Genomic DNA, 14,649 nt, shown 5'->3' on the forward strand with positions numbered 1-14,649 from the left:
TTGCTTTTTAAAATATTTTTTATTTGTAGTTGGAAACAATACCTTTATTTTATTTATTTTTGTGTGCTGCTGAGGATCGAACTGAGGGCCTTGCATGTGCTAGACAAGCGCTCTACTGCTGAGCCACAACCCCAGCCCTTGAATTTTGCTTTTTAAATCTCAAAAACGACTTAGTCCCACGGAACCTAGCGTTATACAGAGACTGGCACAGGCGACCTTCCCTTTGTCTCCCGAGCCTGGAGGAGCCAGACGAGCGGGGACCCTTGCTTGGTAGACATCGGACTTCGGAAGCGCGTCCGGATGCTTGGGCCGACCCGCGGGGCTCGGGTCTGGGCCGAGGCCGCTCCTGGAGTCGTGGACCAGGTTCCGCGCCAGGCCAGTCTCCATCACCCAGAACGCCGCGCAGTCGGTCCCCCAGATCCCGCCTCTGAGGCCGACCCCGCCCCTCGTCGAGGCTCCGCCAGTGGAAAAATCCATCTGGGTGGTGGGTGGAGCAGTTTCGTCTCCATCCGTTTGGGGCTCCGACCAATGAGAAGAGAGGGCAGGACAGAGGGCGGAGCCCCTCGCCCCCGCCCCCTCTCTCGGCCAATGGGCGGGATCGTGGGCGGGGCCGGACGGGAAGGGCGTGGCCGGCAGAGAGCGCGGACCAGCCGCCCCACTGGGGCACAGCCGCCTAGATCCTCCGCCTGGGCTAGGTCCTCTGGTTCTCGGGTCCCTCAGGCTCCACCGCTCGGGTTCCGACCTCTCAGGCTCCGCCGTCTGGATCTGCGGTTCGAACTCTGGCTGCCCCTGCCCGCTGCGGCCGCACGGCCCTGGGCCTGGCGCGCGCTTCGGGAGAGGCTCTGCGGGCTCCCGCGTGTGACGGGCGCGGGCACGCAGCATGGCGGTGGAGGAAGAGGGGCTCCGGGTCTTCCAGAGCGTGAGGATCAAGATCGGTGAGTGCCCGCGCGGCCGGCGCGGGGCGGGATCCCTCTGGCCAGCCAGAAGTGTCCTCCCGGCCCGGCGCCCTCTGGGCGCTACCGGAGACCCAGGCGGCCGTCTCCTCAAAGCCGCCCTTCTAGCCCGGGGCCAGGCTGGGCCAGACCCAGTTGGGCCCACGGCTCCGCGGGACCAGCTCCCGGTGCTGTTCTGCGCCTAGTGGTCCTGGGTCTCCGAAGCCGCTGGCGGAAGATCCGGCACCGCGCATCTGTCTGGATGTGCTTGAGTGTGCCTGCATGAGGGCCTGCCTGCGTGTGTCTTGGGTGCAGGAGTGCGCGTGGGGTCTGCTGGCGTGTATCTGTGTGTGCAGGAGTGCGCGCAGAGTCTGTCAACCTTTGTCGTTCGTCCGCGCGCGCGCGGGGTTTCTGTTTGCTTGCTTGTGTACACGCGTGTGGGTCTGTCCTGGTGCTTCCCTGTTAGGGGTCCAATCTGCCCATATCAGAATCTCCGCATCTCACCACAGCGGCTGTTCACAGAAACTTCCTTGCAGTGGGGTGTGAACACTCCTCCACCCTTTCCCCAGGGGTTGCGGGCAGGAAGGGTGGCAGGCTGGTGCGTGGGCACAGGACTGTGTGTGTCTGTGTGCTCCGCGTGCCGTTTGGAGCCTCTGCAGAGGGTTGCCAGGCGGGAGTCACAGGAGCCACCAGCACCTCCTCCTTCCATTGAGAACTGACCGTGGGAGCTTTGGCCAGCAGGCCGGCCATTCAGGCGCTTACCCCACCCCCATGAGGCCTGACTCTGGGCCATCAGAGCTGGGGGAAGGGAAGGGAAGCAGACTCTGAAGTGGGCTGGGGAAAGCGTTTTCAGGGAAAAGGGATAGGATTTCCTGGTTTTATCAGGAAGGGTTTGCTTTTCCCAGTGTTTTGCTTTCAAGGTGAAATGGGAGTTTGCCCCCAGATTAGGGTCTTGTTCTGGAGACCATTACCTGTGTATCAAGGCCATTAAGGAGCTGAGTGTGGTTTACCTTGGAGAGGAATTCTGGGACTTCCAGGGCTATGGCCTTTCTCCCCCACTGAACCCACTCCACATCCTACCCTGTTCCCCTGTGAGAAGGGCCTAGGCACTGCAGCACCCAGCAGCTGATGGGGTGTCAGCTGTTGATGACATTTGATGCTGCCCCAGGGATTCCAGCGACCCAGTCAGCGTGTTGTTTCCTGTCAGCTTTATTTTGGTTTTTGAATCATTGCTGAGACAGTTTTGTCTCTGGCTCAGAAGTACTGCAGAGCTTTGAGCAGTGTCCACTCCTGTGGTTGGAATATGCTTTCAGTTTCAACTGTTCTCTACCGGAGGTGCCTCAAGTGTGCCCTCCCTGCCAGAGCAGGTGAAGGCCTCTGCCTTAAGGGTGCGTTTGCTGTGGTTCCCTTCAGCCCAGGTTCCAGTCTGTGAAGGCAGGGAGGCAGGAGGGGCCTTGGAATAGGTAAGGCTGAGAAGGAGCCAGGCCCTGAGACTGGGTGCTCAGCACCCCGGTCTAGCCCAGCCCTAGCCACTATGCACAGAAGGACGTGTTTGTGGCTGAATTAAAGAGGATTCATTTCTTTGCAGAATGGCAAAGACAGGAGGTCAAGGAAATCCCTGAATGTCAAAGACAGAGCTTCACTGGTCTGCCTGCCAGAGACTGCAGACCGTACTTGGTGGTGGGAAGGGTCTGTCCCTCAGTGAGAAGCCTACCTGGGAGGAAGCAGCTTTGAGGAAGCTGCCCCAGAAGGTTGTTCTCCTCCTCTTTGGTGTCCCATGTTGAATGAGCAAGTGAAACGCCAGTGGCTGGAGCTCTTGTCTTTAATTGGGAAATGGGCAGTGCTGAACTTCTGGGGAGATGATAATGAGGATGGACAGAGGTGCCCAAGCTCCAGCTGCTCCCTGCCAGTGTGCTCTGGCTCCAAGAGGCCCATTTCTGTCTCTTCATTCTTAAGGGCCCTCAACTACAGGGCTGGTGCAGGAGAGGCACCTGGGCCCCCTCTGTGCACACAGGAGAGGCACTTGGGCCCCCTTTGTGTGCATATGTGAAGGGGTGTTGCCCAGTTAAAGAGGCTGGCTGAAGCCTACAGCGACTGTGGGTGAGCTAGGTTGGAGTTTAGTGGTGTCCAGCTGTCCTGCTAGCCGAATGCTGCCGGGTCCTGGGGAAAGCTGTCAGTGGAACAGGAGCAAAGAGGACCTTCGGCATGCCCTGGAGGCGCTGAGCTCCTGGGCTTCTTTGTACAACCTCCACCGTGGCCACTCCCTGGCTTGCCCAGACCAAATGTGTGGGGTCGTGACACTGCAGTTGCACTCATCTCTCCCTGCCTCTCTCTCTATTTCTCTCTCTGTCTCCCTGTCTTTCTCTGTCTCTGTCTCTCACACATTCACTCCTTCTCCAGGCAAGTTGGCTTCCTGCCTGTGACTTGTGGGATGACCAAGGGCAAGCGTCTTCCCCTTAGTAGCCTCATTTCCCTTCTGCAGGAGGCGGGCAGTTGTCTGCTGTATCCGGTGGGAATTCACAAGGCAGTGTTTGTCAGGCTTCCTAACACTCCCCACCTCCACCCCCAAAAAGGACAGAAGAAAATTGTTTCTAAAATTGCACAAATATACATGATTACCACTACTGTTGCTAAGAAAAAAAGGCAGAACATTTCTGAAAGGTGGGGAGCTTTTTTTTTTTTTTTGGCATGGACCTTGGCCTCTGTGGTTCTTAGTTTTGGAGCATGTGACAGTACTTGGTCTCATTCAGAGGCTAATGTTGGGGAAAATGGAAAGACTCTCCTTTCCCCTTCCTCTTTCTTGTTCCTTCTGCATCTTGCAGAGGGACGATGTAGAAGGAAGAGCCAAATGGAAGTTAAGTATTTTATTGTAGCCATTTTGTTCTTGTCTTGGAGAATCTGTCTCTTTCCATTTCAATTAGGATTCGGTACACTTAGAATGTTGAGCACCCGTGTCTCTGGTCACAATTCCTGCTTTGTTACGGCAGTGCCTCTGCCACTTCCTTGAGGTCACTGTGTTGAGGAAGTGTGTAGCTGAGCTCTCCAGAGTTGGGACTGGTCAATGGTGGCAGCTACAGGGACAGCTTCTCTGCTGGGCAGTGATGACTGGGCCCAGTGCTCCCTGGCTTTGTATGGTAGCTTCGCTGCCCAAAACTGTCCTTTTACATAATATTTACTACTTGTTTTAAAAAGTGCCATCTTGTTTTGATAAACATTCAGTGAAAAGCAATACACAAACGTGTTTCCATTGAGCCATAAATAAAAATTTAAAATCCTAGCCATTCCAGGATGAGAAATCCCTCTCCCTTCACAGAGGTACAGGTAGAGCCAGGTCTGTGTGGGGCACTTGGGTCCTGGGAAGCTGGGCTCTGCCTTGGTCTCTGCTGCTGGGCTTCCTTTGAATCTCTGGCCACTCATGTCTTTCTCCCTAGACCTTGGTGCTCCAAGGGTTCTCCTGCTCTTTGCTGGAAGATTGAAAGCAGGGCACAGGCAATCTGAACTCAAACGCCACAGCTCCACCCATCCAACTAAATGTGGCCATGGCAGACAGCTGGTGCTGTGGCAGGAGCTGTGGTCAGGGCTGGTTTGCCTCCAACTGGCACTCTCCCTTGCCTGGCGACAAACCAGATCTCACCAGAAGCAGGAGGGACCCAGTGAGAGGAGAACTGCATGGGGGTGGTCAGGCAGAATGACAAGTGGGGGCAGGGAGTCCTTGCCCTGGCCTCCGAGCTGCAGGTGGTGCCCCAAGCCATTGGCTGGACTCTCAGGGCTCCTAGATCCAGCTCTGCCTGAAGGAAGGCAGATGGCATACTGAATCAGACTGGCTCCCCCACGGGGGCAAAACACACCATCCCAGGGTCCTCGAGGGGGTTAGAACTGCCCATGGCCCTGAGGGAGGGACCAGGTATGCTGGGATAGGTTTTGTAGCAGCATCTTCATGCAGCCAGGCTGGGCTCAGGAGAGGTATTTTGTAATAATAATAGTAATACTGGAGGTTCCCCGAGTGTCTGAGTGTAAGGTGGTATCATGCTAGCCACCCGGTCCCTGGTGTCAGGGATTTTAGATTCTCTTGAGCTCTCTGAAGCTAAAATTAACTTGGATATTCCATTAACTGAGCTCAACTAAGCTGCCCATGCTATTTTTAACTGCCAAGGATTGTGTATAATTGAGCTGTACCTGCGGAAGCTGCAGAGGCTCAGGGCCAGGGTGTCTTTGGCCTGTGGCTGCAGGTTTTGCCTGGGAAGAGGTTGGGTTTACTGTGTGTTTCAGGGTGGTGGTAGAGATTTAAAGTAACTTGTATATATCATCTCATTTGTTGAGGTCCTCAGAACTTCACCACATTGAAATAACCTGCCCAAAGATGCTGGCCCTGGGGAGCTGAGACCAGGTCTGTGTGTCTTGGAGCCCTCCTCTTGACAGCATCAGTATAGTGGGCTGTTTACTTTGTGTGTGATCTTGGATTTGAACAGGGGGCAGGGAAGGGTGGGAAAGGAGAAGCGGTGACTGCAGAATCAAGACAGATAGCAGTTGGAGGGCCAGGGGGCCGCTGGTCCTTGAATGTGGATGGCAGGTGGAGTGCCGGCTGTGAGATCTGGGACAGCCTCAGACCAACCTGTGCAGGGAGCTGGAGGGAGAGGTGATTCTTGAGTAGGGCCACTGGCCACCCAGCCAACCAGCCCTCAGACAGGTAGGTTCAGGTGGAGGCCTTGAGGTGATCTGTGGACATGCTCGTGTAACTGGAGTAGAGCATTTGCAGGGGGCAATTTGATTAGGGTCTCTGGAGCTGGTGAGGCATTTGAAACCACACATGGGAATAAACTGCATCAGAGCTGTCAAGCATCATGTATTAGGGCAGCAGGTAGTGCTCTAACAGACATAATGTGTTCAGAAAGGAGACGCGAGTGTTGGCTGGACACTGCCTGAATACAGTGGGAGGTGCTGCTTTGGTTCACAGATGTAGAGTGTCCTTAGAGGTGTGAGGTGGCTCATGGGGTGGAAGCTCTGGAGCCAATAACCAATTTGGAGGCAGAGACCCAGGATCGGGTGCCTCGTATGTTTCTCCATCATTCTGCAATTTTAGAAGTCTCTCCTAGTCCCTGCTGCCCTGGGTTTCTTCGTGTATCAAAGTGGCATAGCACCTATCTGGAGAGACTTTAATGACGACTCTGATCTTCATTAACAGAAGTTGCTGTTTCTAGTAGAAGTCGAAGCGACTTGTGGTGTTGATTTTGTGACAAAGTGGAGCTCCACTTAAGCAAGTGCAAAGTCAAGTGCTTTAGCAAGGGACACTGAGACCTGGAAAGCTGCTGGGGAAGGGCCTTGAACCTGCTTCGGGGCAGTGGAGACTCCCAGGCCTGCTGGAGTGAGGAGCTGCTGCGCTGTGTTTGGGTGGAGTTTGTCAGGAGTTACCCTGTGGTGAAAGTTCAGGCCTGGGGTAGGAGCAGGTGGGCACACAGGTGGGTCATGAGGGACAAAGGACTTTGGTGTCTGTCCCGCAGGTGCTGGTCGGCTGCTGGACCTGGAGGGACCTTTGGGGTCAGCTGGTCTCTGTAGCTGCGTTCAGTGTGGCGAGGGGCTGGGTTAGCCAGATAGTTGTCCTTTGATCATATGTTGGAGATGATGCACAGAAGTGTCTCCTGCAGCAGTATCTGAGCAGCAACTGGATGAACACAAAGCAAGGGGCCTGCTCTGGGCCTGCTGTGGGCCTCTGAGAACTGAGGGAGCCACAGCCAGGCTGGGCCAGGCCACACAGGTGATGGCCGCTGGTCGGCACTGGGTGTGAGCTGTCCTGGGCCAGCGTTGGCTTCCCTGGTAGGTCCCACTTCAGTTTTTATTCACTGTTAAGAGGCCACATAGAGAATTCCCTGTCAAGTCCCTCCTGACCCAAGGCTCTCACCCATGTCCCCGAGCCCCCTCTTTGGCTGAGTTTGAGGTTCTCTTCTTTTTCAATTCCTTCTGAGGAAAAGATTTTGATTTACAGCTCTTGTGGTTTCCCCTTCTGGTTTGGTCACTCCTGGAGGGTCTGCTTTGACTTCATCTGCCTCTCTACCTTTCTCCTGCCCAGCGTCCGCCCTGCACACAGAGCCCAGGCCTGAGCTGAGGCCCTGTAGACAGCTGTGGACTCTGGCTATGATATGTAAGGACTCATCTTTTCCCTCCTGCTCGTCTGAGGCTTGGAGGAGTGAGGTGGCCTTCCCAGTGTGACACTCACAGAAAGCCGTGGTTGGGCCCAGGGACCCAGTGCCATGCGACTGCGCTTCCTGTGAGAACTTCTGATTCCTAGACCCAGGCATCTTGGTGTTCCCAAGTAGTGGCTCTCCACAGGTGTGCTCCCGAGTTGCTTCCTGGGACAGGAGCATCTGGCTTCTGAGAGCCCCTTTTCTTCTCCACACCTTCAAGGCAGCCGATTGGGCTTAGTCAGGAGAGCTTTGCATTGACCAGTGCTCCTGTCTGTAGGCAGCCGGAGTGCAGAGAGGCCAGGGCTTGGCATCTGGGTGACACCCTGCATGCCCTGTCCTGACTGTGGGTCTCAAATCTCCTGGAACATCTCAGCCACATCCCCTAAGGGCACTCAGGGCTGTCTGTGTGGATGCCTGTAGGCCAGGGTCATAGGGCATCGCTCTCTTTGAATTTGATGCCCAGCTCCCACCTTCTGGCGTCTTTCTCCTATTGGAGGCCAGGTGCACCAGGAGAGGAGGTCACAGTTCTGTGGTGGGCAGGGGCAGGAATAGTGGGGGACAGTCAACTCAGGCATTTAGGGGGTGAGCCCCAAGCCTCTGGGCATCTGCTTTATTTTGACTCTGGCTGGACTGGGGTTCTCCAAGACTGGGGTCAGACTGGGACACAGTGTTGTTAGAGAGAACTGGGAATAGGGGCTTATTTCAGAAAGCTCACTGTAGAGACCCCAGGGCTGCTGGCCAGGTCAGATTCTTGTTCAGAGTCTGGGTTGGAATGTTGGTTTCCAGGGGCCTTTGGGATGAGGCTAAGCTGGGGAAGACTGCAGGTCTGGCATGTGGCTGACCACTGCAGGGCCAGAGTCCTGGGAAAGCTCTGCCTCTCTTCCCGACCTAACCTCCCAGACTCCCCCTGCTAGATTTGAGGGTTTGCACTGGGTCTTTGTGGTGCTGAAGGTGGAGCCCCTGGCCTAGCACATCTCAGCTATTCTCTGCAGAGAGGTTGTGGTTCTGTGCCCAGTCCACAAGCCTAGCCCTGAGGGCACAGGGAGGGAAGCAGACTACTACCTTGAGGCAAAAGGACACAAAGATGCCTGCTGTGGGTTCCAGGACCATCAGTGTGCTCCAGTTGCAGTGGTAATATTCATAGCTGCAGTCAGTTCTTAACCCGGGATCACACCACAGGGTGTAGTGAAGGGGCTGAATGCTAGGAGCAGGAACTCTGCCCCAGGTTCGTAGGGTGCCTGCTGCCAACATGTGCACCCAGGAACGGCCCTGGATGCCCACAATCTTGGGCATCACAGAGGAGCCAGGAGGGCAGGGTTGGCTTGCTTTCCTTTCTTGGGAGGTGTCCTCCTGTGAGGTTGCTGCAAGCACACTCAGATGCATACACATGCATACGCACCCATGCATGCACACAAAGCAACATATGCATTCACAGATGTATACAGTGCAGTATATACACTCATGTGCACACAGGTGTACACACGTGCACACACAATGCACATGCATGGGTAGCACATCATGTGTACACAGTACAGTGCACATATGAGCACGTGCACATGCACACACAGGAACACACACACATGCACGTGCATGTGTGTGCACAACCTGGGGCCCTGGCGGGCAGAGGTGCATGTCTCCACTGCACACGTTGCAGCTGGGCTGGGGCATAAGGATGGCTCACTGCAGCTCCCACAGCCTCCCCCTTTTCTGAGATCCATGGCAGCAGGAAGGAGTCAGTCAGTGCTGCTTATGATTGCAGAGCTTAGAATGGCCCCTGTCTTCTTCCCGACAGAGCTGGGGTTATAAACATTCTCTGATCACACAGCCTGACACCCCAGGCTCCGATTGTGTACTGGGGGCACTTGGGTCAGAGAACCCCGTGAGTGCTCAGCCCTGCTCCGGGCCTCTGTGCTGGGGGCACCTTCCCTTCCACCTTCCAGGACTTGAGGACTTTGCCCACAGTTGCTTCTGAGTTTTAAGTATTAAGTGTTTCGTGTTTGTGTAACACATTTTGGTTTGAGGCTCACAGGTTGGGTTTTTCTTGTGTCTTTTCTCTTCCACTGGTTTCTGACCTGTCCTCTCAGATGGCCATAAATTGGAAGGTGCCCACGTCCAGCTCCAGCATGCTGGTCTGTGTGCTGGGGAAACCACATGGAATTCAGGTGAGAGGAATTTATTGCAGTGTAGCCTGAGTCTTCTTAGCTCTGTGCAAACTTTGGTGTTAGAGCTGTACCTAGTAAGAAATGACCAGAACTGACCCCAGCAGGTACAAACTGTGGCCTAGTGGTCAGGAGTGGCAGGTGAGTGACTGGCCACTTGTGACCCTTGGGTTCTGGTAACAAAAGCCCTCCCTTGGTGACTTTAGGGAAGGCGGGTGGGGAGCTTGTTTCAGGCCAGAGCTTGTGGGTGCAGAACTCCTGACCATGTGGATGCCGACTGGAGGGAAGGACAGAGGCCCCGCCAGGCCACGGGCTCTCTGGGTGTCGGTAACACACCCGGGGGTGCTATGTGCTGCAGTGATGTGCCATGGCTCCCTCGAGGGGCTGTGGGCAGTGCCGGGGCCTCATGGGGCCTGACCCCCAGCTGGCCCCGTCTGTCTGGAAGCTGTGGCATTCCTTTGACTCTTTGTCATTTCCTGCCCCACGCAGTTCTGCCTGTAGCATGTGGAGAGTTTCCCAGAAATAAAGGGTCCCGTGGAAGACCAGCCACTTTCACTGTGTTCTGCCAGGGGCTGGATTTTAAAATTGTCCTGTTTCATGAGTGTATTTCTGTGTTTTCTCCAGGGAAGCTTCTTTTCCCTTCTTGGCCTCCTTCCCAGCCCCAGAAAATCGTGTCCTCCCAAGAGCTGGAGGCAGCTGGGAGGGGCGGATGCACGGCGGACGCCTCGCTCTCCCTTCTCCCAGCCCCGTTCACTGCTGTTCTCAGTCCTGCAGTTCTGCCCACTCCCAGGTCGCAGGCCCTGCTGCCCACCAGGCAGTTCTGCCCACTCCCAGGCCCGGGCCCTGCTGCCCACCAGGCTGGCACTCCCTGGCAACTGCCCTTAAGCCACAGTTTTGCGTTGTTTTTAAGGGCGTACCGCTGACTTCAGTGGGAGGCTGGGCTGCTGGAAGCTGGTCTGTCAGTCACCCTGTACCCTCTCACAAAGCCCCAGAGCTGGCTCGTGCTGCAGAGGCCCTGGACGCTTGCTTGCTGAGGCCCTGGGTGGGAGTGGCCTGCTTATAGACGCCATACTCCAGAACTGTCTGGAAACCTGCTTGCTGTGATGTGGGGAATGATGTGAGGTAGAGTGGGTGTGCCTGCTAATCGGAGCTGCCAGGTTGGAGTGGCAGAAGGGGACGAAGCTTGGAATTGGGGGTGAAGGTCTTTAATTTTACTGGACGTGTTAATCACAGATCTTGGGTGGGGGTGAAGTTATTTTTTTTAAAGGCTTCCCTTTGAGTGGGCACTGGATGCAGTGGGGATCTGGGTGTCTGCTCCTTGGAGCCTTTCAGAACAGCCTCCTGCTGGCCTCAGGCTGCCCTGAGCTGGGGGCCACAGTTGAGAGGGAGGTAGGCCTCATGGTCCCAGACTCCACAGACCATGGAGGGTGAAAAGCCCTCCCACGTGTTCAAGGGGTGGGGCTGGGTGTGTTTAGGCCCCTGAGAAGGGGAGTACTCCATCATGTTGAGGAAGATGGGGAGGGATCAGGGTGTACCTGCACATGTGGCTCATGGGTACCTGCATGGATGCATATACATGTGCGAACACACCAATGTGAAGTTTTCCAACTCTGAAAACTTTCCACAGGTAAGGAGAACTGCATCTTTGGAATTAATTTTTAATTTCATAAAATGGCCACCTCTGATTAAGAACACACTTTATCATTAAAAATAAACACTAGGTCTCTGTTTCATGTCTTCCCAGACTCTGTCCACCTGAGGTGCAATTCTCCCTCGTGGCAATGGCTCTGAGGAAAGGGTGCCAGCCCCTTCCCAGTGGCATGGGGGGATCTGTCTCAGTTGCCATATTTCCCTTGGAAAGCAGAAGCAGGAGGGCTGGGGACAGGACTGCAGGCTGATGGGTGGCACCACAGGACCTTGCTTCATGTTCTCTGCATGTCAGTCTCACAGCCCACCAGAGGCTGAGCAGGGGCAGGCTTGGCTGAGGGGGGCCCAGGCATCACCCTGGGCCAGGAACACACACCTGTGCCTGGGTCTCAGTCCTCCCGCTTCCAAGGTGCTGCTCAGGTTATAGAGTCCTCATGATCTCAAGAGCAAGTGAAGGGTCACACAGGATGGTGGTCCTCAGAGCAGGCACCAGGGAGAAGCTCAGAGGATAGCAGGACACCTGGGAGATGCTCACCCCTACTGAGGGTCCTCCTAATGCCTGGGCCCCTGAGGGTCCTTCTGGTGTCTGAACTCCCAAGGGTCCTCCTGATGGCTGGGCTTCCCAGGGTCCTCCTAATGCCTGGGCCCCCTGGGGTCCTCCTGATGTCCGAGGGCCTCAGCTACCCGCCAGGGGCAGCTGTAGCCATAGAACCCCTCACCCCCAGCTTCCTGGCATTGCTGCACATCTCTGGGAAGTCACTTTTCTCTCAAGAACTTCAGAAACCAGGAGGCGAGGCCCTGGGTGTCTTGCAGGCTTCTGTTGTCAGGTGCCTAGTGAGCCTCGCCTGGGTCTGAAAGCAGGGGCTTCTTGGTGGCAGGGTGGCCTGCTGCTTGCCTTGGTGTGCTGCACTAGCTGGTCCAGGGGAGCATGTGCAGATGAGCATACTTCTGTGATGCAGAGGTTGGAACCAGGCAGTATTGTCCCCTGATGACATTCGGTAGGGATTGGAGATTTTTTCTAGTGATTGAGGGGTGCCATTGGCACACACTCAGGTGATGCAGGGTGCTGTCCAGCACCCACAGTGTACAGGGTCCCCAAAAATAAGCAACGCAGGATGTGAGTGGAGCAGTGGGCAGGAAGCCCTTGTGTATTCCTGAATGGCACGTGGCAGGGAGAGAAGAGGTGTGGACCATTTTGGATACCTGCAGGTATCAAGGTGTGTCTGACTCCAGGACTGTGATCTTGAAGAGCTGTTCCACATTTTAAAGGCAGAGAGCAAGTGGATCTCTGCACATCTGCTGGTGAAGATGGGTGGCGTGGACTGCATTGTGCTGTCCAGCATTTTGTGGACCCAACATCAAGGCCCTAGGGTCAAGGGGCAGTGGTACACTGGGGGCCAGGAGGCTTGGGTGGACTCAGCTCTGCAGTTTACTAACTGCATGTCCTCTGCTAACTCACTTGACCTCTCTGCCTTAGTTTTAGTGCCATAAAACAAGGCTGGTGACAATAGTCCCTTTCTAGGATGGTAAGGAGGGTGGCTTAATACGTGTGACCTACTTGTCCCTGTTGGCACAGACCTGTCTCACCTGCATCCTGCTGCTCTCTTTGTAGGAGCTCAGTGAGGCTTGGGGAGCACCAGGACATGCTCAAGGTCAAGGCTTCTTTGGGGGAGCCACAGACTGGGTTCATGACTGTAGAAAAGACTCTTTGTGGGAATGTGGGCTTTCTCAATGAGCGTAGCAGAGCATATGGGCTGGGCCAAGCAGGCACCAGCTGGGGACCAGCTCTACCACATACTCCCACTGTGCTGTGCCCCCACAGGCCAGAAGCAGGGGCCAGCTGATCGTGGGCTGGGACCTCCAGACTGTGAGCCAAGATAAACCTTTCTCTACGTCATCTAGGCATTTGTCACAGCAGCAGAAAGCTGACTCATGGGCATGAGTGATTCCATGGGCAGTTTTGTAACCCATAGGAAGTATTCCCATGCTGCCCCAGCTCAGAGCCAGGGCCACCTATTGCCCACAGTGCAGCCTCCATGGAGAGCTGGTGCAGCCTCCAGGGGGATTCGCCTTGCTATCAGTCATCAGGTTTGTTCATCTGCTGAGCCCCCATCCACAGAGCTCACCAAGGGATGCAGCTGGGACCCCAGGTGCTCTGCTCTATGGTGGCACTGGGCAGCGGCCCTCTGTGCTAGGTGGGCATGGAAGTCGTGATTCAGACCCTGCAAGTGGAGCATCAGGGGATCTGAGGTGTTTTCTGATTCTAGCTTGTCTAGGGGAATCTCCTTTTCTGTTCAGGCCTGCCACTGCTTGCAGCATGGACACTCGAAATACTGGAATCTCCCTGCCTCGCACCCTTCCTCTCTGTTGATGGGTATGGAAACAGGAATGCCAAGAAATGACTACCAGAGCAGGCTGCAGTGAGGCTGTCTCCTGGCCCCCAGGTGGACACTAGATTCTGGTCTAAACTTCTCTAAGGGTTAAGAGTGAACAAAGGTTGGTAAAGAAGAGAGACAACTTACTGTGACAACTAAACTAAGTGCACAATGGGGTAGACTCCTCTGGGACTGTACCGTGAACAAAGCCTCAGTCACTTGAGGGTCAGAAGAGGCATGGGCCATGGTGCACGTATACCCAGTGAATTGCAGCTTGCGCTGGCCATCAGGGCTGACAAATGCTGATTAAGTGACCAGCCTGTCCTCAGTCCCTGCTCCCCCACAGACCTGCAAGGCAGAGATGCCCCAGAGCCTGTTTCAAGATAGCTTTGGACTCTAGTCTAATAAAGGAAACCTCAGGAAATCCAGAATAGAAAGCACAGGACCAGAGGAAATTCATTTTAAGCTCCACAGATGAGTTTGCAGTCTAACAGAGGAGTGTGGACTGCCTTGCTTGGTTAGGGTCCCTGGCACTGAGCTCATGTCTGCTTGGGGCTTAGAAGTATGGCTTATGGCAGTGGAGACCGAAGAGTGTGGGCCGAGTGCCTAACCTTGTGCCTCCTGTGCCACAGCCTGGGTTCTGGTGGCAGCATACCAGACAGGCTTCCTGCCGGCCCTGCTCTCTGTGGAGGTTTGTCAGGGGCAACGGGTCTGCACAGCACTGCCCACTGATCTACCATGTCCAGGGAGAATCTGCAATGTCCTTTGGTCCACCATCAGCCTCACTGCAGTGACAGGCAGCTCTGAGTGCTGGGCAGTACTCATGGCTGTCAAGCCCCTTCAGGGCTGCCTTGCTCCCCTCATCCGTACTTGCTGTCACCAGCTGGGTCTTGTTCAGAGCCTGACTGCCACTTTAGGTGCTGAGGGCTCTGGCGCTGCGGAACTTAAAACACTTGCTTCTAATTGGTCCTGGGAACCAAGGCAGAGGAGGCGCTTGTTCCTCCCCAGCAGCACCCGGGTAGGGGGGCTCTCTTCTCTGAGCTGCCGCTGGTGTTGTCCACCAAGATGGGTTTACAGTCCCCAGGAGACCTCACTGCCGACCGGGAATAAGTCCTAACCCTGCCACTGCATTTGCAGGTGTGGGAAGAGCTGTGTGACCAGAGGCTGGGATAAGAAGGTACTGCAGCCTGCAGTGGAGATGGCTTTTGTGTGGGTGCCGCAAGGCGGTTCTGTGCAGGGCAGCAGGAGGACTTTCTTTCTCTCCTGGTGGGATGGAGAGCGTGGTGGGCTCCTGTTGGCTTCCACTCCCTGCCGATGCTGTCGCTCAGCCCAGTTAGGATGGCACCTGGAGGGTGGG

General features: G+C 55.4%; 1 protein-coding gene across 2 annotated transcripts in view; it reads left to right on the forward strand.

The window, feature by feature from the left end:
* The first annotated feature begins 617 nt into the window (after positions 1-617).
* RASA3 (RAS p21 protein activator 3) overlaps positions 618-14,649 on the forward strand; it is an 83,157-nt gene continuing 69,125 nt past the window's right edge. Inside the window, exon 1 of one of the 2 annotated variants that reach the window (XM_081303783.1) lies at positions 618-935. In XM_081303783.1, coding sequence (XP_081159909.1) covers positions 881-935 — 55 coding nt within the window. In that variant the 5' untranslated portion in view covers positions 618-880. The remainder of the gene's footprint in view (positions 936-14,649) is intronic. The other variant, XM_081303784.1, reaches the window with a different exon arrangement.

Source organism: Spermophilus citellus (genome assembly GCF_964194105.1).
Source record: "Spermophilus citellus genome assembly, chromosome: 1".
In the NCBI taxonomy this organism is placed as follows: domain Eukaryota; kingdom Metazoa; phylum Chordata; class Mammalia; order Rodentia; family Sciuridae; genus Spermophilus; species Spermophilus citellus.